The sequence below is a fragment of the Scyliorhinus canicula genome, chromosome 21 (assembly GCF_902713615.1).
Source record: "Scyliorhinus canicula chromosome 21, sScyCan1.1, whole genome shotgun sequence".
NCBI classification, from domain to species: domain Eukaryota; kingdom Metazoa; phylum Chordata; class Chondrichthyes; order Carcharhiniformes; family Scyliorhinidae; genus Scyliorhinus; species Scyliorhinus canicula.
In genome coordinates, this window is record NC_052166.1 from 7,774,031 (window position 1) to 7,798,967 (window position 24,937).

At 51.4% G+C, this 24,937-nt stretch overlaps 1 protein-coding gene across 5 annotated transcripts in view; it reads right to left on the reverse strand.

Moving 5' to 3' along the window:
* Positions 1-24,937, reverse strand: part of ptpn18 (protein tyrosine phosphatase non-receptor type 18) — a 108,201-nt gene that overhangs the window by 69,469 nt on the left and 13,795 nt on the right. For 4 of the 5 annotated variants that reach the window (XM_038782079.1, XM_038782080.1, XM_038782078.1 and 1 more), the window contains exons 2-4: positions 5,183-5,291; positions 2,397-2,473; positions 622-717 (exon numbers count right to left, since the gene is read on the reverse strand). In XM_038782079.1, the coding sequence (XP_038638007.1) occupies positions 622-717; positions 2,397-2,473; positions 5,183-5,291 (282 nt within the window). Of the gene's footprint in view, positions 1-621; positions 718-2,396; positions 2,474-5,182; positions 5,292-21,186; positions 21,790-24,937 lie in introns of those variants that run through there. The other variant, XM_038782077.1, reaches the window with a different exon arrangement.

The window sequence follows — 24,937 nt, forward strand, 5'->3', positions numbered from 1 at the left end:
GACTGTAATTATTGAACAGCCAAGGGCCAAAGACTTATTTTTCCGATAATTATTGGTTCTAACAACTTGTGTTGTGACTCCGGGATGAGTGGGGCTGGAATTGACAGCAGACCAGCCCAGAGTGTTGTAACAGAGCGAGTGTGTGAGAGAGTGAGACAGACAGTGATTGCATGAGGAGGGGGTGGGGGGGAACACATGAGAGAAGGGACACAGCCTGAGGGAGAGAGCATTGTGTGAGCACGGGCCTGGGGCAGCATCGGCGAGAGAGGCAGACACGAGAGAGGGCGTGCATGCAAATGGGGGCACGTGGGCGAGAGGGGGGCACGCAAGATCGGGCACGCGAGATCAGGTACGCATGCGAGAGAGCGCGTGTGGACGCGCGAGGGAGAGGGGGCACTTGCACGAGGGGGATATGCGAGGGAGGGGGGCACGCTCACACAAAGGGTGGGGGGGCACACATGGAGGGAGGGGGGTGTGTTTGCGCGCTAGGGAGGGGGCACGCACAAGGGCATGTGCGAGCCACAGCCTGAGAATGTCGGTGCCTGTGTGCCTCCTCGCTGCGCGGGGAGAATAGAAAGGAGGTCACCGACACCAAACGCGAGGTTGGTCCTGTCCCTTTACCTTAACATTAAACTCCCAGATCATTCTCCAGAAATCCACGACAGTGTGTGCCAACGGTCCCTGGGTGGCGATGTAATACCGCTCTCCATCAATCCCCTACACAGTATAGAACAGAAAATGCATCATTCCAAACGTTACCAGCACAGGACATCCCGACAGTGCGGCGCTCCCTCAGCACTGACCCTCCGACAGTGCGGCGCTCCCTCAGCATTGACCCTCCGACCATGGCGCTCCCTCAGCACTGACCCTCCGACAGTGTGGCGCTCCCTCAGCACTGACCCTCCAACAGTGCGGCGCTCCCTCAGCACTGACCCTCCAACAGTGCGCCGCTCCCTCAGCACTGACCCTCCGACCATGGCGCTCCCTCAGCACTGACCCTCCAACAGTGCGGCGCTCCCTCAGCACTGACCCTCCAACAGTGCGCCGCTCCCTCAGCACTGACCCTCCGACCATGGCGCTCCCTCAGCACTGACCCTCCAACAGTGCGGCGCTCCCTCAGCATGGACCCTCCAATAGTGCGCCGCTCCCTCAGCACTGACCCTCCAACAGTGCGGCGCTCACTCAGCACTGACCCGCCAACAGTGCGCCGCTCCCTCAGCACTGACCCTCCGACCACGGCGCTCCCTCAGCACTGACCCTCCAACAGTGCGGCGCTCACTCAGCACTGACCCTCCAACAGTGCGGCGCTACCTCAGCACTGACCCTCCGACAGTGCGCCGCTCTCTCAGCACTGACCCTCCAACAGTGCGGCGCTCCCTCAGCACTGACCCTCCAACAGTGCGGCGCTCCCTCAGCACTGACCCTCCAACAGTGCGGCGCTCCCTCAGCACTGACCCTCCGACAGTGCGGCGCTCCCTCAGCACTGACCCTCCAACAGTGCAGCGCTCCCTCATACTGACTCTCCAACAGTGCGGCGCTCCCTCAGCACTGACCCTCCGACAGTGCAGCGCTCACTCAGCACCGACCCTCTGACAGTGCAGCGCTCACTCAGCACCGACCCTCCGACAGTGCGGCGCTCCCTCATACTGACTCTCCAAAAGTGCAGCGCTCCCCCAGCACTGACCCTCCGACAGTGCGGTGCTCCCTCAGCACCAACCCTCCGACAGTGCGGCGCTCCCACAGCACTGACCCTCCGACAGTGCGGCGCTCCCTCAGCACCAACCCTCCGACAGTGCGGTGCTCCCTCAGCACTGACCCGCCGACAGTGCGGCGCTCCCTCAGCACCAACCCTCTGACAGTGCGGCGCTCCCTCAGCACTGACCCTCCGACAGTGCGGCGCTCCCTCATACTGACTCTCCAAAAGTGCAGCGCTCCCCCAGCACTGACCCTCCGACAGTGCGGTGCTCCCTCAGCACTGACCCGCCGACAGTGCGGTGCTCCCTCAGCACTGACCCGCCGACAGTGCGGTGCTCCCTCAGCACTGACCCTCTGACAGTGCGGCGCTCCCTCAGCACCAACCCTCCGACAGTGCGGCGCTCCCTCAAAGCACTGCCGGGTTAGTTTGGAATGGAGGAGTTCGGAGCAGGGGAAGGCCTTCCAGCCTTCTCCAGCGTCCAATAAGATCATGGTTGATCTGAATGTGCCACTTTGCTCCTCTGTCCCCTCGACACTGAGGCCTGAATGCCAGGCCCTCGAGACCGGGTATGATTCGGACATGGAGCCTCCCGGCGTTACCTTGCTCCATGAGCCCTCAGACCTTCCATTCCAGTTTGGAGTGAGCAGGCCGGGCCTACTCTCGGGAGCCCATTGGTCAGACAGGCGTGTGGGTAACTTACCCTCACGAAGTTGGCATTGATATAGTCAGAATATCCCTCGTTCAGGAGAAGCGTGAGAGGCACCCGAGTCTGGTCAACTGAAGAGAAAGAGAAAGCCTGTCAGATCAATCAACTCTGGCAGGAGTGTTCTCCCATCTGAACCTGGAGTCTCAGAGCATTCAGACCCTTCACATGCCTTTGAGACAGCCCCTATACCTCAGGCCTACACTGACTACCCCCCCCCCCCCCCCCCTGTGACTACTAAGGCTGCTCTGTCGAGCATGGTATTAGTTGGTGAAATAATAATAATCTTGATGGTCACAAATAGGCTTACATTGCAAATGAAGTTACCGTGAAAAGCCCCAAGTGGCCACATTCCACCGCCTGTTCGGGCACACAGGGGGAGAATTCAGAATATTTAATTCGCCTCACAGCACGTCTTTCAGGACGGGTGGGAGGAAACCGGAGCACCCGGAGGAAACCCACGCAGTCACGGGCGAGAACGTGCAGACTCGGCACAGACAGTGACCCAAGCCGGGAATCGAACCTGGGACCCTGGCGCTGTGAAGCCACAGTGCTAGCCACTGTGCTACCGTGCTGCCTTGGGAAGGCAGGGATGGGGGGGGGTGCAAGGTATTTGGTCAAATACTGGTAAACCCCCTGGCCAGAAAAACGGGGTCCTCTGGGATCAAACAACAAACTTCAGCTGCTTCCATCATAAAGCAAGGACTGGGGATGTTTGCAGATAACTGTACAATGTTCAGCACCGTTCCTAATTGCCCCTCAAGAAGGTGGTGGGTGAGCCGCCACTTTGAACCGCTGCAGTGTAGACCCCCCGTGTAACAGGATGCACCTGCAGAAAGGTTCATTTTTCACTGGTTCAGAGCTTCCCTCAGGCACTTTGATGTGAGGTGTTCAGTGGTCTGCGATACAGGACCACAATTGCCTCAGGTTGCCCATTACTGTCCACTGTCGGATGGGGCGACCGTACAGGCCGCAGCCTCTCTGCGTTGCAGTTGGTGCCTTCCACTGCCTCCTTATGGAGAGCCAGAGCTGGGCGGAGTGTGCAGACGTGTGCATGGCTCTCGGTCTCTCTATCTTCCTTCCATCTATCTCCCTTCTCCATCGCTTTCTCTTCACCTCTCCCCATCCCTCCCCCCACCCCCCTCGCTCCACCTCTCCCTCGCTCCACCGCTGTGGTGTAGGTAGAGCCACTGTGCTGTTAGGGAGGGAGTTCCAGGATTTTGACCCAGTAACAGTGAAGGAGCGGAGATATATGTCCAAGGTGCGTGTGTGTGTGGCTGTGCATGTTTGTCTGTGCATGTGTGTGTGTCTTTGCATGTGAATGTGTCTGCCTGTCTCTCTCGGTGGGGCACTTACAGCAAGTGGGTGTTCCCATGGCGTCTGCTGCCTTTGTTCTTCTAGGAGTGTAGAGGTAGTGGGATGGGCAGTGCTGTCGAAGGAACCTTGGGCAGTGGCTCCTCAGCAACTCCTCAGTTACTGAAGCAGTCCATGTCCAAACGCAGCGAGGCACAGGCAATATCCAGGCTTGGGCTGGCAATTGGCAAGTTACATTCACGCCACACAAGTGCCAGGCAGTGACCATTTCTTGGCATTACCATCGTTGAATCTCCCCACTATCAACATCCTGGGGGTTATCCATTGATCAGAAACTGAACTGGACCCAGCCGTATAAATACTGTGGCTACCAGAGCAGGTCAGAGGCTGGGAATCCTGCGGAGAGTAACTCACCTCCTGACTCCCCCAAAAGCCTGTCCACCATCTACAAGGCACAAGACTCTCCCACCCGCTCTGAGAACACTCGAGAAGATCAACACCATCCAGGACAAAGCAGCCCCCTCCCCCGCTTGATCGACATGCTAACCCCCCACCTTCAACACCCACTCCCTCCACCCACCGACACACAGCGGCAGCCGTATGTACCGTCTACAAGATGCATGGCAGCCACTCGCCAAGGCTCCTTCGACAGCACCGCCCAAACCCACCACCTCTACCCCCTAGGATAAGGGTAGCAGACGCCACGGGGAACGCCCACCGCCTGCACGTACCCCCTCCGAGAGAGACAGACACACACACACACACACATACACACGCATTGACACACACAGATGTGTAGACACACACACGCAGACACATGCAGATAGGGACGCGCACACGAGCACACACACACACGCACAGACATACCTTGGACACATATCTCCGTTCCATCACTGTCGTTGGATCAAAATCCTGGAACTCCCAGCCTAACAGCACTGTGGGTGCACCTACACCAAACGGGACTGCAACGGTTCAAGATGGCGGCTCACCCACCATCTTCTTGAGAGGCAATTAGGGATGGGCATTAAATGCAGGGCCCGACCAGCGAGGCTCCATCTCCCAGAGAATGAATAAAAAATTGTCGCTTAATTAGAGATTCCACTCCGGGAGGGAGTTAGTGCGTTTATAATTACTCGAGGGGTTCAACAAATGACCTGTTGTCTGGAATCTTTGACGGGAGCCAATATCGAATGGAGAGGATTGTCAAACCAATCTATTCTCCTCCTGGAGGAGTTGGAACTTGACCAAACACGACATCCACATCATGTGGAAAACATTCCTCAAACCCGGATGTTGCACCCTCTTGGAAATCTCAATCCCGCTTCCAAAAAGCTCTCCACCCACACGAGGTCATGTCCGTTACCCCAGACGGTGTCCAACCCGCCACCATTCTTTAGGCACCCATGCCACCTGTCCCCTGCCACCCCCCACCCTAGCCCAGGGACCAGGGTTACCCACAGGGACCTTACAGGGCAAGATGTCCTTGTAGCGATTCTTCTTGATGTTTGCTCTCACTTTCCCGGCCTCGGTGCTCAGGTCTGGCTGCTCACTGATCGAGGCCAGATGCCTCTTAATACTCTGCAGGAAAAAGAGAAAGAGACAGGCTGGGTGAACGGGTTTCCATCGTGACGCCAATGCCGCGCTCAGCGGAAGGTAGCTCTCAAACGAGGTGTTGATCAGGTGGATGCAAAAGACCTCATGGTGCTTCTGGGGCCAATAGTTGTACCTCTTTCATCATCCAAAATAAAGAGATTTACTGCGCGGTTGAAATTTTGTTGTGATCTTGCTGTGTGCTGATTGGTTGCCACCTTTCCCACGTTACGGCAGTGCCCACATTCCAAAGCTGCGAGGAATTGTGGGATGCCCACTGTTTGCAGAAGACATGATTTGTTTGGCCAACAATCTACCCTTTTCCCCCCGTGTAACAGGATGCACCTGCAGAAAGGTTCATTTTTCACTGGTTCAGAGCTTCCCTCAGACACTTTCCCTGTCCGCTCCCCCACCCACCCCCCCTCAACCACTCAACATGGTGACAGAGGGATATTTGGGTGTTGACGACCATTTCAACCTTCGGGAGGCATCACACGTCGAAGGCACTCTCCTCTTTCTGAGGGGACGTGAGATAGTGAATGTCCTTCCTTCCCTATCCAAACGTGGGGAGGATGTAATGGAGCTATGCGGAATCTCCTTTCAGTAGTTGGGCACTTTGATGTGAGGTGTTCAGTGGTCTGCGATACAGGACCAGAATTGCCTCAGGTTGCCCATTACTGTCCACTGTCGGATGGGGTGACTGCACAGGCCGCAGCCTCTCTGCGTTGCAGTTGGTGCCTTCCACTGCCTCCTTATGGAGAGCCAGAGCTGGGCGGCTTGTGCAGACGCGTGCATGGCTCTCGGTCTCTCTATCCTCCTTCCATCTCTTCCTCTCCATCTATCTCCCTTCTCCGTCCCTTCCTCTTCTCTCCACCTCTCGCGTGTTCTCCACCTCTCCCCACCTCTCCTCACCTCCACCTCTCCACACCTCTACCCCCCTCCCTCGCTCCACTTCTCCCTCGCTCCACCTCTCTCTCGCTCCACATCTCCCCACCTCACCTCCACTCCCCCTCTCTCCACCTCTCCCTCGAGGCAGGGTAACACCAGGCAATCTTGGTGGTTGCCTGCAGTGGAAAATGTGAAGAGGGTGGCAAACTCATTTAATTCTTCAGTATCTGGCAGGATCACAGGGTTTGACCGCGTGTAGGGGTGGGGAGGGAGGGCACACGGGGTCGAGGGAGGGAGGGCGCATGGAGGGAGGGGGAGGGGGTGCACAGGGGGGGGAAGGGGGAAGGGGGGGCACATGGGGGGAGGGGGAGGAAGTGCACTGGGGGAGGGGGAGCACACGTCAGGAGTGGGGAAGGAGGGCACACGGGGTGGAGGGAGGCTGATGTACCATTAATCCACTGCAAGACGATGAGAGTGAGTGAACTTAGGCTTTATTAACCAAGAACTTGCCTGCCTGTGTCTGCTGTGCAAAATGAGTGCCGCCCCCAGGCGGCCGGTCTATATACCGTCCGAGGGGGGGGGGCGGAGCTAGAGGCGGAGCCCACCAGGCTCCTGTATAATACCTGTCAGAGATCACATTACCATTGGGCCACAGCAGACAGCTTATACTATGGTGAATACATTCACCACATTCACCCCCTGTTAAAAAAATGAAGTCCGGCGGGGGTGATGGGATCATCCTATGTTCAGTCCGTCTGGAGGCCGGACTGTTCTTTTGGACCTCCTCAGCTCTGGTGGTGCGGCGGGTACGGGCGTTGCAGTCGTTGACTACGAGAGCATGTTGTCTGGAGCTTCGTGTGTCGGCGACGGTTGAGGGGTGGGTGTAGGTAGGGGGTGGTGGATGGCGGCGGGGGGGGGGGGTGGAGGATGGTGGCAGTGTAGGCTCTGGACAGTACAGGAGCCGGGGTGGGGGGGGGGGGGGGGGGGGAGGGCGTAAGTGATTCGGGGGGGTGACGATAGGTGGTGGTGTGGGGGGGGGGGGCGCGTTGGCCTGGGACCCAGCAGGCACCAGGTCTCGGAGGGAGACTGTGTCTTGCCGTCCGTCTTGGTGCACGACGTAGGCATATTGGGGGTTGGCGTACAGCAGCTGGACCCTCTCGGCCAGGGGGTCGGTCTTATGGCTCCTCGTATGCTTCCGGAGAAGAACAGGTCCCGGAGTTGTCAGCCAGGATGGACGCGAGTCCCCGGAGATGGACTTCCTGGGGAAGGCAAACAAACGGTTGTGAGGGGTCTTGTTCGTGGCTGTGCAAAGAAGCGATCTGATGGAGTGGAGGGCGTCGGGGAGGACCTCCTGCCAGCGGGGAATCTGGAGACTTCTCAACTGAAGGGCAAGAAGAACGGCCTTCCATACCGTTGCGTTCTCCCTCTCCACCTGCCCGTTCCCTGCGGGTTGTAGCTCGTAGTCCTGCTCGAGGCGATGCCTTTGCTGAGCAGGTACTGACATAGCTCGTCGCTCATGAAAGAGGTACCCCGACACTGTGGATGTACGCAGGGAAACCGAACAGGGTGAAGATGCTGTGCAGAGCCTTGGTCATGAGCCGAGGTCATGTCGGGACATGGGATAGCGAAGCGGGAGTACTCGTCAATGACGGTCAGGAAGTATACGTTCCATTGGTGGAAGGGAGGGGTCCTTTGAAGTCGATACTGAGGTGCTCAAAGGGCCAGGAGGCCTTCACCAGGTTGGACTTGTCTGGCTGGTAGAAGTGCGGTTTGCACTCCGCACAGACTTGGCAGTCCCTGGTCATGACCCTGACCTCCTCGGTGGAGTAGGGCAGGTTGCAGGCGTTCATTAAAAAGTGGATGAGCCGGGTGACCCCTGGGTGACGGAGGTCATTATGGATGGTCCATGGTCATCTTGTGCGCTGGCACACGTGCCGTGGGACAGGGCATCTGAGGGCTCATTGAACCTCCCAGGATGATACTTGATATCGTAATTATAGGTGGAGAGATCGATCCTCCACCTCAAGATTTTGTCGTTTTTTATTTTGCCCTGTTGTGCATTGTCAAACATGAAGGCTACTGACTGCTGGTCGATGACGAGGGTGAACCTCCTACCGGCAAGGCAGTGCCTCCAATGCCGCACCGCTTCCACTGTGGCTTGCGCTTCCTTCTCGACAGAGGAGTGTCGAATCTCGGAGGCGTGGAGGGTTCTAGAAAAGAAGGCTACTGGCCTGCATGGCCTGGTTGAGGGTGGCAGCCAGGGCGACGTCAGACGCATTGCTCTTCACCTGAAAAGGGATGGACTCGTCCACTGCGTGCATCGCGGCTTTGGCGATATCTGCCTTGATGCGGCTGAAGGCCAAGCGGGCCTCAGCCGGCAGGGGGAACATCGTGGCTTTGATAAGTGGGGGGCTTTGTCCGCATAGTTGGGGACCCACTGGGCGGAATAGGAGAATAGCCCCAGGCAGCGTTTGAGGGCCTTGGGGCTGTGGGGGAATGGAAGTTCGATGAGGGGGCGCATGCTGTCAGGGCCGGGCCCTCGAACCCCGTGTTCCACGACAGAGCCGAGGATGGCTAGCGGAAGTGCGGAAAACATACTTCTCTTTGTTATATGTGAGGTTCAGGGATTGGGCGGCCTGAAGGAACCTCTGAAGGTTGGCGTCGTGGTCTTGCTGATCATGGCCGCAGATGGTAGCATTGTCCAAGTACGGGTATGTAGCCCGCAACCCGTACTGGTCCACCATTCGGTCCATCGTTCTCTGAAAGACCGAGACCCCGTTAGTGACGCCAAAAGGGACCCTGAGGAAGTGGAAGATTCGGCCGGCTGCTTCAAAAGCAGAGGAGTGGCGCTCTTCCGGGCGGATCGAGAGCTGATGGTAGGCCGACTTCAGATCGATCATGGAGAACACACGGTACTGTGCGATCCGGTTGACCATAGCCGCTATGCGGGGGAGGGGGTGCGCATCCAGTTGCGTGAACCGGTTAATGGTCTGGCTGTAGTCTACAATCATCCGATTCCTTTCCCCGGTGCGGACGACCATCGCTTGTGCTCTCCAGGGGCTGTTTCTGGCCCCGATGATCCCCTCCCGCAACAGTCACTGGACCTCTGACTTGATAAAAATCATGTCTTGGGAACTGTACCGCCTGCTCCTGGTGGCGACGGGGTGAGGTTCGCAAAGAGCGAAGGGGGGGACCTTGAGGGTCGTGAGGCTGCATACGGTGAGGAGGGTAGGGGTCCGCCGAACTTTAACGTCAGGCTTTGGTGACTGCATTGGAAGTCGAGTCCAAGCAGTAGAGGTGTGCAGAGGCGAGGGAGGACATACAGTTTAAATTGGGCGTACTCAGCGCCCTGTATCGCGAGATTCGCGACACAGTACCCCCAGATCTGTACCGAATGGGATCCGGAGGCGAGGGAGATTGTCTGGGATGCGGAGTAGATGTGGAGGGAGCAGCGCCTTACCGTGTCGGGGTGCACAGAGCTCTCTGTGCTCCCGGAGTCGAAAAGACAGGGGATCTCGTGCCTATTGACCCGGACGGCCATCATCAAATTCCTCAGATGCTTTGGCCGCGACTGATCGAGGGTTACTGCGCCGAGCTGCGGGTAAGCTGCATGGTCTGAGGTACAGGTCACAAGATGGCTGCCCCCACGGGCCGCACGTGTCAGGCTGAGTCGAAGATGGTGCCCAAGGTGGCCATCCCCATCGGTCGCAACTGTCGGCTGGTGTTGAAGACGGCAGCCAATATGGCCGTCCCCATGGGTCGCACGTGTCAGGCTGAGTTAAAGATGGCGGCAACGACGAGCTGCCGCAGCCGACGAATCTGAAGGGGGCGGTACCGGCAGGCATGCAGCCACGTTGTGGGGTTTGCGGGCCTGTGAGTCCGTGGATCGGGCCTAGTGAGCTTTCGACTTCGGGGCTTTGGATCGGACCAGACAGACTCTGGCAAAATGCCCCTTTTTGCCGCAGTCGCTGCATGTCGCGGTGCGGGCTGGGCAACATTGCCAGGGGTGTTGGTCCTGCCCGCAGGAGTATCACGACAATACCCCAGGCTGCACGCATAGCCGCACAGCACAGGCCTGAGACGTAGTCGGGTCCGATGACGGCCGTGCCCACGAGGGGTTCGCTGGGTTCGCCGGGAAAGCGCTGAGGCTCTGGTAGGCCACCTCCAACGAGGTGGCTAGCTTTACCGTATCCTGTAGGTCAGTGGCCCCGTTTATCAACAGTCGCTGCCGGATGTAGTTAGACCGGACCCCAGCCACGTCAGTGTCCCGGATCATCAGTTTCATGTGTTCCTCGGCCGACACGGCTTTGCAATTGCAGGCGAGTAGCGTCAGGTTCTCTAGGTATTCATCGAGCGATTCCCCGGTGCGTTGACGGCGGGTAGTGAGGAGGGGCCGCGCGATCACTTTGTCCACAGGCTTCACGAACTGTCTCTTTAGGATCGCGCTTCGTACGTGGCCGCGTCCCGAATCATACCCGATATTCGGTGCCTCACCCGGCCGTGGAGGAGGCACAGCTTGAGGGCATCGGAGAGAAACGCTTCGAAGGAGTCGAGGTAGGCCTCAAAACAGCCGAGCCAGTGGGAGAAGATTTCCTCAGCTTCTGCTGCTCGTGCGTCGCGTTCCAGTTTATAATGTTTTAGAACGGCTTCAATAGTGATGTCTTTGGTTAATAAATTGTTGTACCGATAATTCACTGCGAGACGTTGAGAGTGAGTGAACTTAGGCTTTATTAACCAAGAACTTGCCTACCTGTGCCTGTTGTATAAAATGAGCGCCGCCCCCAGACGGCCGGACTATATACCGTCCAAGGGGGGGCGGAGCCAGAGGCGGAGCCACCAGGTTCTAGTACAATACCTGTAAGGAGATCACATTACTGTTGGGCCACAGTGCTACACAGACAGCTTATACTATGGTGAATACATTCACCACAGAGGGTGCATGGGGGGGGGGGGGCACATGGGATTGGGAAGGAAGGGAGCAGAGGGCACACGGGGGGTGGGGGGGGGGGGGGGGGTGAGGTTGGGGCGTGCAGAAAGGAGAGGGCACATGAGGAAGGGGGCATGCGGGATAGGAAAGGACACATGGGGAATGGGAGGGCGCGCGGGGAGAAGGCTGGGCGCTCGGGGGGAGGGGATGCCGCACAGTGGGGGAGGGAGCGTGAGGGGTAGGGTGTGCTGGAGGCTGGGAGAGGATACGCCGGCGAATGGGTGGTACATGGGGGGGGGGGGGGGGGCGGGCATGAAGGAGAGGTGAGGGGGCGCCGGGGGGGAGGGGGGGGCACGAGGGATGGAAGAGGCGCCAGACAGCAAGAGAGAGAGCGAGAGAGCCAGACAGAGAGGGAGCACACCAGAGAGAGATGGGGATGTGAGTTAGAAAGAGGGGCCGAGAGAGGGGGAGAGAGAGAAATAGGGATGCCAGAGGAGAGGGAGAGGCAGAGGGTGGGCCAGAGCGGGAGAGAAAGAGAGCGGGTTCCAGAGAGAGAGAGAGAGAGAGAGAGAGAGAGAGAGAGAGAGAGAGAGAGAGAGGGTGGGAGGGCAGTGAGAGAGAGAGAGAGGGTTCCAGAGAGTGTGAGGGAGAGGGGTTGTCAGAGAGAGAGAAAGAGGGGGGGGAGGGGGAGCACCAGAGAGAGAGAGAGAGAAAGAAATAACAAAAGAGAGAAGAGAGGGAGAGGAAGTGTCAGAGAAAAAGCATAGGAAAGAAGAAAGAGAAAGAGAGAGAGAAATAGAGATTGAGAGAGAGAGAAAGAGGTGGAACTAGGTGTCTCAGTGATGGTTCTGAGGCTAGAAAGACACAGTGTAATGTTAATGTAAGCTTACTTGTGACAATGACAAGATTATTATTATTATTATACGATTATGAACAGACTGTGAAGAGTGGGAACCTACCAGGAAGAGCAATGGAACCAGTTGCTAGCAATGGAAAGCTGGCTTCAGATTGTGATATCAATTGGGTTGGATTCTCTGTCGCCCGACGCTGAAATGGTGATCGGCGATTGGGTGGAGAATGAATTCCGATGCTGGAATCGGGGGCGGCGGCAGTTTGACACCGGTCCGCCATGCCCCGCCCCCTGCAAAATGGCATCATGGTGACACGTGCCGCGCGCCGTTTCAACGGCGTTGGCGAGTCATCGGCCCGCCCACCTGTGATGCTCTGTCCCCGATGTGCCGGGTTCCCGACGGTACGGGCCACGTGTGGTCCTGAGGGCGAGGGAACCAGAGGTGCTGGCTGCGGACATTGTCCATCGCCGCCACACTCAGCCGGGATCCGTGCCGGGGATGGGCAGTTGGGTCGCGGTTGATGGGTTGGGGTCATGCACGGGCGACGCCATGTTTTACGGCGCGACCGGTGCAAGTCGTCAGCGTGACCCGGCCATGCCATAGCCATTTTTGGCACTATCTGTGGGAGTTTCAATCAGCGCCAGTGCTAGCCCCTCACAGGTACCAGAATCGGTGAGGGTTTCGCGATTAATTTTCAGTCATGAAAGTCCACACATGCTCCGCTGGCGCCAAACAATCTCGCTATTGGAGAATCCAGCCCCTTGTTATTAAACGCCTGGGTTAAAGTATATATTTGTTGCAGTAATATTATTAAAGAACCTAGGTGGAGGTATCCAGCCTTTGTGTCTGATAAATCTATAATTAAGATGTCATAAGAATGAGCTCATCATTAATTCCAATCAATTACTTGGTTACAGATAAAGAGCTGACAATATTTTGGGTGGTTCCCTGGTATAATTTGAGGGAATGTTTGGTCCTGGTTAAGCAGGTAATGGGATATCTTAGGGGGATACCGATGATGCAATTAATGGGAGGAGCCAGGTCCGTCTGTAGTTTGCAGTTTTGCCAAATTGGGGTCTGCTTCACTATCTTAACATTTAGAAACCTCCCCCCCCCCCCCCCCCCCCCAACACACTCACACACATCCACAGCAAAAGGTTTTTTTGGGGTGTGAGGGGAATGTTCCAGATACCTACTCCCCCGAGTGAAGGAGTTCTCCCTGACATTGCGTTCTGAATGGTCTGCCTCTCATTTCAATGTTCTGCCCCCCCCCCACCCCGTTCTACACTTCCCTCCCTCGATCAGATCACTCCCTTCCATTGATACGCAGGTAGGAAATTCCACTGACCCGCTCAATTCCCATAAACCCGTATCAATCCCCAAACTAATTCCACTGCCCCGCGCTCTCCCCATAGCCCTGTATCAATCCCAGCAAATCCCACTGTCCCCCTCAATTCCCATAAACCCGCATCAATCCCCAAACTAATTCCACTGCCCCGCGCTCTCCCCATATCCCTGTATCAATCCCCAAACGAATCCCACTACTCCACTCTCCCATAGCCCTGTATCAATTCCCAAAATAACCCCACTGCCCCAAGCTCTCCTCATTGTCGTGATATCATGGTTGTGTTGTAATTCACTGACTGACCACTAGGAGTTTAATTAATATAAGTGAATGTTAAAATCAGCTGACCTCACATTGGCTGGAAGAAGTTAGAGAGGTTGCTTCACTTGATTTGACTGTTTTACATCTGTTATCTTGTCTATAGCTCACCCACAGTTAAAGTTAATAATCGTTTATAAGTTTAGCTATAAGTGTTCTTGTAATAAATCAGGTCATCTGACAAGAAAATCACATGGTACCAGAGTTGGATCGTATTAAAGACTGACAAAAAACTATCAGCCTGCCACAGAGATTTGCAGATTTTCCAGACTGCAGAATTAACACCATGGAGTCAGTGAAGCCACCAAAGAGTCTCAGCTTTCACGGTAATGTGGACAGCAACTGGCAAGTGTTTAACTAACAATTTAATCTGTTTCTTACTGCAGTAAATTGAGAAGATGAATCAGATTCATGTAAGGTAGCGATGCTGCGAACATTGGCACTTCCTGAAGCAATTGCTGCGTTTAATACATTTAAATTTGCAAACGATGAAGATAGTAATAATTTTAACAAAGTCATTCCAAGATTTGATGAACATTGCAGCCCCAGAAAGACTGAAATTTATGAACGCTCTGTGTTCAGATAATGTTTACAGAAGACAGGAGAGTTCATAGATCAGTTATTCACTGATTTAAAGTTAAAAACTAAAACCTGTAATTTTTCTGCGGTGGAATTTTCCATGATTCGGGATCAGATTGTGTTTGGTGTGAATGAAAATAAGCTGAGGGAACGGTTGCTGAGGGAATCGGAGCTGTCTTTGGAACTAACAGTTAAGATTTGTCAGACTCATGATCCAGCAGCACAGCATTCGGAAATGTTTCTCAATAAAATGAAGTGAATGTTCAAGTCAGCTGACCTCAGCCTGGCTGGACGAAGTTGAAGAGAGGTTGCTTTGCATAACTTTACTGTTTTTCTTCTGTTATCTTGTTGCCCACAGTTAAAGTTAATAAATCATTTATAATTTTAGCTACAAGTGTTCTTGAAATAAATCACACCATCTGACAAGAACATCACACTCACGGGCCTGAATCGATCTAATCCCGTGCTTTCCCCATAGCCCTGTATCAATCCCCATCTCTCCAGTCTTGTATTAATCTGCAAACTAATCCCACTGCCCCACTCTCTCCCCATAGCACTGTCTCAATCCCAAACTAATGACACTGTCCCGCTCTCTCCTAATTGTCCTGTCTCAATCCTAATTGTTCTGTCTCAATCCTGTACCAATCTCAAACTAGTCCCAGTGCCCCGTTCTCTCCCATAGCCCTCTATCGACCCCCAAACAAATCTCACCTTGCCCTGCTCTCTCCCCAAAATTCTCTATTAATACCCAAACAAATTCCACTGCCCCACTCTCTCGCCGTAGCCATGTATCAAGGCCAATCTCATCCCACTGTCCGCTCGCCCCATAGGCCTGTATCAATCCCTAACTAATCCCACTGCCCCCTCTCTCCCCCAGCCCTGTATCAATTCAAAATGAATCCCACTCCCTGTGCCCTCTCCACAGCCCTGCATGAATTCCAAACTAATTCTACTGCCCCGCGCTCTCCCCAGAGACATGTATCAATCTCCAAACTAATCCCACTGCCCCCCCCCCCGCCCCCCCCAGGGGAACATGCTCCCTCACAATCTACGAGAAACAGGGATGGGTCTCAAAATAGTCCAGAGAATTAGTGAGAACCAAAAGCAAGTGAGGAATAGAGGTTCTGGATGTTTTGTCTCAAACGGAGAAGTTACTCGACAGAAGTAAACAAGTTAAAATTTTGACAGATCAGATCAATCATTGATATTGGCATATTATACAATTTGTGTTGAGGACGATTTATGGAGGAAAGCGTATTAGCAAGATATGTTAATGGAAGGGCTGAGCTGGTTTGTTTGCGGAAAGTTAATTTAAGAAGTAACTTGGTAAATGGAATTGTTACGGTGGGAATTATTCCAAAATTATCTATTGGAGGCCTAGATTCCATCCTAGGTAATGATTTGGTTTGTGGAGACAGTAAAGTGATGACAACCGTTTGCTAACAGGAAGTTGGGTCAATGTGATCTTAACTAAAAGTGCTGTGGAGAAAAATGAGACACTTATTGCAAATAACAAGCAAAGGAAGGAAAACCTGATCAACACAGGACATCAGCTTTCATGTACGAAAGAGGAATTTGCGAGAGAAAAAACAGAACTGATGAGAAGCAGTTGGCAAAAGTGTAACCTTTGACTGTGGATTTGAACTGCCTAAAAAGATAATCGTGCAGAAGCAAACTTTGGTGAACTTCAAGCATCAGAGGCATCAACGAAGTACCATGGAAAATGCCTTGAACGGGAAAAGGAGGTGCTGGTAAATCAGAATAATTGGTTGGATGCGGAATCAAAAAGCAAAACAACCGAAGCGTTGGAACCTCCTCGTGAGAACAGTGAGATTATTGAACTCCAAAACAAAGAAATGAAGAAGATGGATGGGACAGCGTGTCATAATTCGAAAGTGTTTCCGTGAATACAAACTCATTGTGGAATATTGATCCAGTTGAGCAAAGAAGTGATCCAAGTAATATTACTGAGGGATCAAAGTCAGTAACGGACAATAAGAAAACTGAAGTACCTGTAATCATGATTCCGAATCATCAACTGGAAGGTTTGAAGTTGGGAAGTAAACTTTCTGAGTAAACAGCCAGAGGCACTGATTTTAAATCTGCGCAGTGATACTACACAAGATGTAGAGCTGGACGAAAGGCAAGTTTGTCGAAAATCATTCAAACTCTCCCGAAAACTGAACCAAGGAAGTTCAGAACTGCCGCAGAAAAGGTGAAGAACTAGTCATAATAATAATAATAATAATCTTTATTAGTGTCAGAAGTAGGCTTACATTAACGCTGCAATGAAGGTACTGTGAAAAGCCCCTAATGGCCACACTCCAGTGCCTGTTCGGGCACACAGAGGGAGAATTCAGAATGTCCAATTCACTAAACAAGCACGTCTTTTAGGGTTTGTGGGAGTAAACCCACGCAGACACTGGGAGAAGGTGTAGACAGTGACCCAAGCCGGGAATCGAATCAGGGTCCTTGGCGCTGTGAAGCAATAGTGATAACCACTGTGTTAGCGTGCTGCCCTGTGGCCACCTGGGTTGGCCACTTCCACACACAAAATGGAAGAACGCAAAGATTACAGGGTAAAATGGACATTGGCAAAGAAACCAGCAGTCTGCAGAATCCCCTGTATTCTAGCTGCCACAGAAACCAGACAGAATTGTAACTAACGAGCTGCGCATATTAAGTGAGCGATTCACGGTGATTCCCAGGCACAATGGACACAACAGTTACCTGCAATTGAAACATTCTATGGAAGGCCAGACATCCCGGCGGCAGTAGAGTCTAAGACAAAGGGCACCAATAAGGTGTAAGGAACCGCCCGGTGATCGAGGAACGGCCCCGTTATTGGTGAAATTCAAATCAATCAATTGGGAAGAGAACCAATCGATTGCAGGTTTAGAGAGGGGCACCACCCAGAAGGAAGCGAAGCCCCTGGTACCTATAAAAGTCAGGTCCCAGGACTGATTCGTTCTTCTTGACCAGCCGGCCCTCCCAGCAGAACACCTTTGCAGCAGACCTTGAGAAGAAGAGGCCTGGTCAGCAGCCGCCATCAAGTAAGTGTCATACAACGCACGCTACGAGAGTAGACACTCCTGACCCCTTTAGTCCACACCAACTGGAAGCCTGCGGATCCAGGACAAAGCAAGAGGCAATTGTTCCCTGATCCGGCAGTTCCCTTATTCCAGATAAGTATTGGCCGGTTAGTGGTAGGAATAGCCTAGTCTTTTAGTTTTATATGCATAATTAGTAGATAACTGTATTATAATAAACATGTCTTGTTTGAACTTACTAACTGGTGTATTGAGTTATTGGTCTGAACTTGAACTTGAATCTTGTGGCGGTATCTTAACGATACCTGGAGACTCTAGAGCTAAGGAATAAAATAGAGCCAAATTGAGTGTAAAGCACACTCATCCAGAACGAGCAACAGCCTATAGTATTCCTATAGTGCAGGAGGGAATTCGGCCCAGCGAGTCTGCACTGACCCTTCGAAAGACCACTCTACCCAAGCCCAGTAACCCAACCCAACCGTTGGACAGTAGGAGGCAATTGAGGGCCAATCCACCTAACCTGCGCGTCTGTGGACTGTGATGGGAAACCGGAGCACCAGGAGGAAACCTACGCAGACCTGGGGAGAAGGTGCAAACTTTGCACAGACAAGACTGACAGTCATCCGAGGCTGGAATCGACCCCGGGTCCCCGGCACTGAGGGGGCCACAGTGCTAACCACTGTGCCGCCTTGTGAAACTTCAGAGAGAGGAAGCGATCGACTTGGGTGAGGCAGGATGGAAAAGAACTCGTTTGAAATGGGACCAGGCAAAACAAGATCACAAAACGTCATGGAACAAACAAAGCAAGAGTATGACACTATTCTGAGTGACCATAAGAAGCATCTCAACATTTTTGAAACCGTGGGAAAGATTTCGACAAGACAAGAAGTGAAATGTTCACGCACAAAAGTGACATTGTGACCGCTTTGGATCGAAACGCGAAGTTACCACATGCGAATTTGGAAGGAGGGCTTGAGAATGTAAGGATGCCCCCAAGAGACGAAAAAGACAACTGTGCTGCAGACAGAAATGAACCATTCTTTTCGGAGTTGGAAACTGCGAATCTGAAGACCTGATGTGATAATGTTACCCACGCGTAGATGTGGATGATGCTGAAGTTAAACTGCGGAGGAGAACATCATTATGGGAGAAGAATTAAAGGTGCGTTTTTGGGAGTGGAGTTTGACGATCCTCTGGGGGAGGGGGTGGGGGTTGGGGGGGGAGAGAGACAGGAAAGTTCGGAGGAGAAAACCACAAACACCAACTTGGGTTCAGAGCAGAGTGTGGCAATCTGACCACAGCCATCTTTCTGTGCATAAAAGGGACTTTTTGTGCTAATGTTAATCTTCAAATCGGTGTGTATTTCTTAAGCTATGGGGGGGAATCAAAGGAGTATTGTATTATAATCCAATTTTTCATGTTTAAGAAATGTTTTTAGCGGCCCTGTGACTCAGTTCCTCTACAGTTCATTTTTAGAAAGGTACAGTCTTTTGAGCCAGGGTACCATTGTGGGATCTTCCCGTATTATTACAGCATCAACTGGGGCCGTAACATCATTACAGCCTTTTGGGCTGTACTTTATCGAACGCCTTTTGAAATCCGAATATGTTACATCTATTTGTTCCCCTTCATCTATCCCACTCGTTACCATCTCAAAGAGTCATAGAACCATAGAATTTCAGTGCAGAAGGAGGCCATTCGATCCACCGAGTCTTCACCGGCCCTTGGAAAGAGCACCCAACTTAATCCCACCCCTCCACCCTATCCCCAGTAACCCAGTAACCCCACTTAACCTTTTTGGACACGATGGGCAATTTAGCCTAGCCAATCCACCTAACCTGCAAATCTTTGGACTGTGGGAGGAAACCGGAGCCCCTGGAGGAAACCCAGGCAGACATGGGGAAAAACGAGCAGACTCCGTACAGAGTTAGCCAAGCCGGAAATCGAACCTGGAACCTGGTGCTGTGAAGCAACAGTGCTAGCCACTGTGCGGCTGTGTGTACCGCCCACAAATTCTAATAAGTTTGTCAGGCATGATTTCCCCTTCATGAAGCCATACTGGATTATATTGTGTATTTCTAAATGTGCTGATGTTATATCCTTTATAACGGACTCGTAACCTTCCCCCCCCCTCACCCCAAGGTTCAGTCAGAGAAGCTGTTTAGAGGAAAAGGAGAATGAAGGCGGGGGGTGGTGGATTTGATGGGCCTTCATGAATAACCTCAGTCGGTGCAGGAATTAAACTGTTCACTTGGCTCTGAATCACGAACCACTTGTCCAGGCAACTGAGCTAAACCAAGGCTTCTCAACCTTCCCCCCCCCCCCCCCCTCCCCCCGGCCGCTTGAGGTGGGCTGTGTAGTGATCTCTATATGTGCATGTACACAAGGGGTTAATGTGTAATCAGTAGCACCACATGATCACTAGAGGGCCGGACGAACAGGGGTATAAAAGGCAGCCACATTGGGTCTCTCTCTCTCTCTTGGGTGCACTGTGATCAGGGCAATAGCAGAGTAGTTCAGATGGCTAGCAAAGTTACGTATAGTTAGGGTGAGATTCTCCCAAACCGGGAGAAATCGTGAGGCTGCCGTCAAAAACGGGCGGGTTTGACGCCAGCCTCCCCCCCCCCGACCGGGAACCGATTTTGGTCCCCGGTCGGGGTTAGCATGCCGCGGCCGTGAACTCCGGCATCGCCCACCGATCGCGGGCCCATGGCACCCTTGGCACGGCCGTGGTACTGCCGTGCCAATCGGTGCCATGGTTCCCAAGATCCCAACTGTACGGCCGTTTTTAACGACCGGTCAGACCAGGTGTGTTTGACGTTCCTAAAAACGGTCGTAAAGGGCTTGGACTTCGGCCCATCAGCCAGCTGAGAATCGCTGCTCGCCGTAAAAAAAACGGCGGCAGCGATTCGTGTCGGGTGGCAGGCGTGGGGGGGGAGAATAGCGGGAGGGCGTCAGACTAGCGTGGCCGTAAAAATGTACGACCCCCGCTATTCTCCGCACCGTCGTGAGTGCGGAGAATCGCCCTCTTAGATCTTGTTAACCTAGTATCAAAGTTAAAGTAAAGAACTCATGCAATTATTGTTATAGTTACTCAATAAACCTTTTCTTACTACTGGATGAGTTTAAGTCTTCTTCATAGAGATTCAGAAGACCTCTTCATGAGTCAAGGATTGAGTAGCACATGTTACCTACCACACAGGTAACAAAACATGGTACCAGGCGTGTTGTCTTCAACAGAACTAGTTAGATTAGGTTAGACAAAAAGAGAAGAGAATTCAGACCCGATATTTGACGGTGGAAGACCTCGCAGCACATGGATCCTCGACGACTAACTATGGGACTCATTGTACCTCTAGGGCAGCTGGAAACAACCGGTAATTTAAATTATAACTGGAAAAGATTTGAACAGATATTCCAAATATTTATCGCAGCTGATTTAAGCACGGTCTCTGACTCAACGAGAATAGCCCTACTACTCTCAATAGGAGGACATGAAGCTAGAGAGATCTATAATTGCTTTAATTACTTAGAAGGTGAAGCCAACACCAAAGTAGAAGTAATACTCCAAAAATTTGATGAACACTGTAAGAGTCAGTATGGAGAGATGCTGGAAAGATTTAACTCGACTTAAATGCCAGAGAAACGGAGGGCCCCTCACTGATTTTATCACAAAACTCAAGTTAATATCACAAAGCTGTGGTTATGCTGATTTCAGAGACACTGTGATAATGAATCAATTAATTTCTGGACTATCTGACAAAAATTGAAGGAAGAACTTTCACACAATAGGTATCTAACTCTAGAAACTGCAATATAAAAATGCCTTGCTTATGAACAAAAACAAAGTCAATACTGTGAGTTTTTACAATCACAGAATCAGTATCTAGAAAACAAAATCGGTAAATATGGCGCGAACACTCACCACGAGACAGAGGCAGGATCTCACTCGATGCAACAGCGCTTTTTGATTGGCAGCCATCTTGAGCGACAGCGATCCGGCCAGTACGCACATGCGCACTTCTCAAAAAGAAGGAAAACGGCAAAATACACTCGAGAAGCCGCGCATGCGCAGTTGCGAAAAGAGCGCACAGTAAACTCTAATTGCGCATGACGTCACGAGTGTCATGACATCAGAGGACCCAGACTACGCCCACTTAAAAGGGAAATGACATTTCAAGCTGCAAAACAAGATGTTCTTAACATCAAAAGACAGAACAATGCCCAAACTTACACCAGCAGTTAAAAATAACCTCCGCAGCACCCTGGCACAAGCAGTTTGCACCAGCCAAAGAGGAGAGCACAGTGATTTGTTCATTGAAGAATACTACTCAGAAGATGATTTCTTCATTGGACATAGAAAAAACAATGACAAATCCGAAACAAAAAGATGATTTGTTCATTGAAGACTACTGCTCAGTCATGGATGGGTAATTTGGAATTCATAATCATTGCGTCAGCAACACGGTTGAAAAGCTCAACACGACTCTTCTCATGGTAGATGAATCCAATACCATGATGCCATGGCAGATCGTCGATACATTGGATGACAGCAATACCCAAGGAGAAGACGACGCCACACAGAGAGCGATGAAGGACTCCACAGAGAGAGCGATGAAGGACTCCACAGAGAGAGCGATGGAAGACTCCACAGAGAGAGCTATGAAAGACTCCACAGAGAGACCACGATGAAAGACTCCACACAGAGAGCGATGAAAGACCCCACACAGAGAGCGATGAAAGACTCCACACAGAGAGCGATGAAAGACTCCACACAGAGAGCGATGAAAGACTCCACACAGAGAGCGATGAAAGACTCCACACAGAGAGCTATGAAAGACTCCACAGAGAGAGCACGATGAAAGACTCCACAGAGAGAGCACGATGAAAGAATCCACAGAGAGAGCGATGAAAAACTCCACAGAGAGAGCGATGAAAGACTCCACAGAGAGAGCGATGCAAGCCTCCACAGACAGCTCGGTGACAGATTCAAAAAAATGGAAGCAAGCAATCACTCCATACCGAACGCCATGCATGAACGAGACTATGAAGGTCTATCCACCTTATCTGCGCAATGAGCAGCAGACTATGAAAGTCTACCAAGCTCACGTAAACAACAAAAAGACTGTGACAGTCTACCCAGCTTATTTGAGCCACCAGAAGAAGACGATGAAAGTCTACCCAGCTCATTTAACCAACAAGGAGACAGTCTACCCAGCTTAATTGAGCGACCAGAAGAAGACGATGAAAGTCTACCCAGCTCATTTAACCAACAAGGAGACACTGAATGTCTACCCACTGTGTGTGAGACAAGTGACAAAGAAATCACAATTCCCATACAGGATGTGCAGGATCACAGCGAGACTGACAGATCTCAGCTCGTCTGCACAGAAGCACCCAACAATCAGAGGGGGGGAACTCATCAGTTCAGAGAGACCACGTCAATTGAAATCTAGAGTTTGACTCCAGAAGAGGAGCACCAAGAGTCCAGAGAGACCATGTCAATTGAAGTCTTGAAAATTTTGACTCCAGAACAGGAGCACCACGACCCACAACAAAATGAAATCATGAAGATTTTGACTTCAGAAGAGGAGCACCAAGACCCACAAGAGAATGAAACCATGAAGATTTTGACTTCAGAAGAGGAGCACCAAGACCCACAACAAAATGAAATCATGAAGATTTTGACTTCAGAAGAGGAGCACCAAGACCCACAAGAGAATGAAACCATGAAGATTTTGACTTCAGAAGAGGAGCACCAAGACCCACAACAAAATGAAATCATGAAGATTTTGACTTCAGAAGAGGAGACCAAGACCCACAAGAGAATGAAATTGTGAAGATTTTGACTCCAGAAGAGGAGCACCAAGAAACTAAAAGATGATTCAAATGAACCAGAATTACTCCAGAAGAGGAGCACAAAGAAATCAATGATGATTCAAGTGAACCAGAAATGACTCTAGGAGTACCAAAGAAGCAAAGAAGAGGAATCAAATCCACCACAAATGACTGATGTCACCAACATCAATGCAACATCAGATCATTCTCACAATTCTCAAGAAGAAACGCTCTGTGTAACAGATACCACAACTGACACTCAAATCATCCACACGGAACACTCATTGAGCGCAACAAGAACAACAAAGACACACAGCAGAAACAAGAACAACAACAGCAACAACAAAACAGCATGCAGCGCAACAAGAACAAGAAAAACAAGAAGCATAACAGAAACAAGCATGACAAGAAAAACGACAAGAACAACATGAAAACAACAAAAATAGAAACAACAAGCACGACAAGTAAAACAAGAACGACAATGAAAACAACAAACACAGAAACAACAACAATGAAACAACGACCTGTACAACATGGTACAACTCTGCACATGAAGGACAATGCCACAGCACACTGCACAGCAATGATAAGACTACAAACATGCCAAGGCATGACAAAGAATCTCACAAATTCACATCTGCTCCAGAACAAGCAAGCATGCCAGCTTTCAAAGCAGATGACACACTCAATCAATACCGCAAGCACAGAAAAAAGTCCAGGTCAGATGACAAAGATGACATGCAGAAACAATACCGCAAGCACAGAAAAAAGTCCAGGTCAGACAATGGTGTAACACAGAATTGCTACCACAAGTATAGAGAAAAAAAAAGAAAGTCCAAATCAGACAACAAAATGATTCGACCATTTGAACACCTCATGATGACTTGATGGTCACTTAAACAGAGGAACATTGACGACATTCACAAAGAAATAATGACATCAACATCACCACTTCAACAACAGAAGATGAACGCAACTCAACCGAACAAATTCATAAAGTTTGGATTCAAATTTTAATTAAGATTGGACTCATAAATATTAATTGGCTTTGTATAATCATCATGATCATCACAACTTGTACATAACATCATTTGTCTATCTATTTCACGCAAGCGCAAAAACCTTAAGAGACTAAATATATTCACATTTAGAACATAGAACATAGAACAGTACAGCACAGAACAGGCCCTTCGGCCCTCAATGTTGTGCCGAGCCATGATCACCCTACTCAAACCCATGTATCCACCCTATACCCGTAGCCCAACAACTCCCCCCTTAACCTTACTTTTTTATTAGGACACTACGGGCAATTTAGCATGGCCAATCCACCTAACCCGCACATCTTTGGACTGTGGGAGGAAACCGGAGCACCCGGAGGAAACCCACGCACACAGGGGGAGGACGTGCAGACTCCACACAGACAGTGACCCAGCCAGGAATCGAACCTGGGACCCTGGAGCTGTGAAGCATTTATGCTAACCACCATGCTACCCTGCTGCCCCAAATTTGATGGACTAACTCATTGATTTTATGTAATGCATTTTCAAACTGCATCCATTATGTTTGTTCAATTTTCTTTACAACATACAGAAAATATGTAACACGAAAAAATGGGGGATGTAGTGATCTCTCTACGTGCGTGTACACAAGGGGTTAATGTGTAATCAGTAGCACCACATGATCACTAGAGGGCCGGACCTACAGGGGTATAAAAGGCAACCTATTGGGTCCCTGGCTCTCTCGGGGGTGCACTGTGACCAGGGCAATAGCAGAGTAGTTCAGATGGCTAGTGGAGTTATGTATAGTTACTGTAGTTAGATATTGTTAACCTTATCACT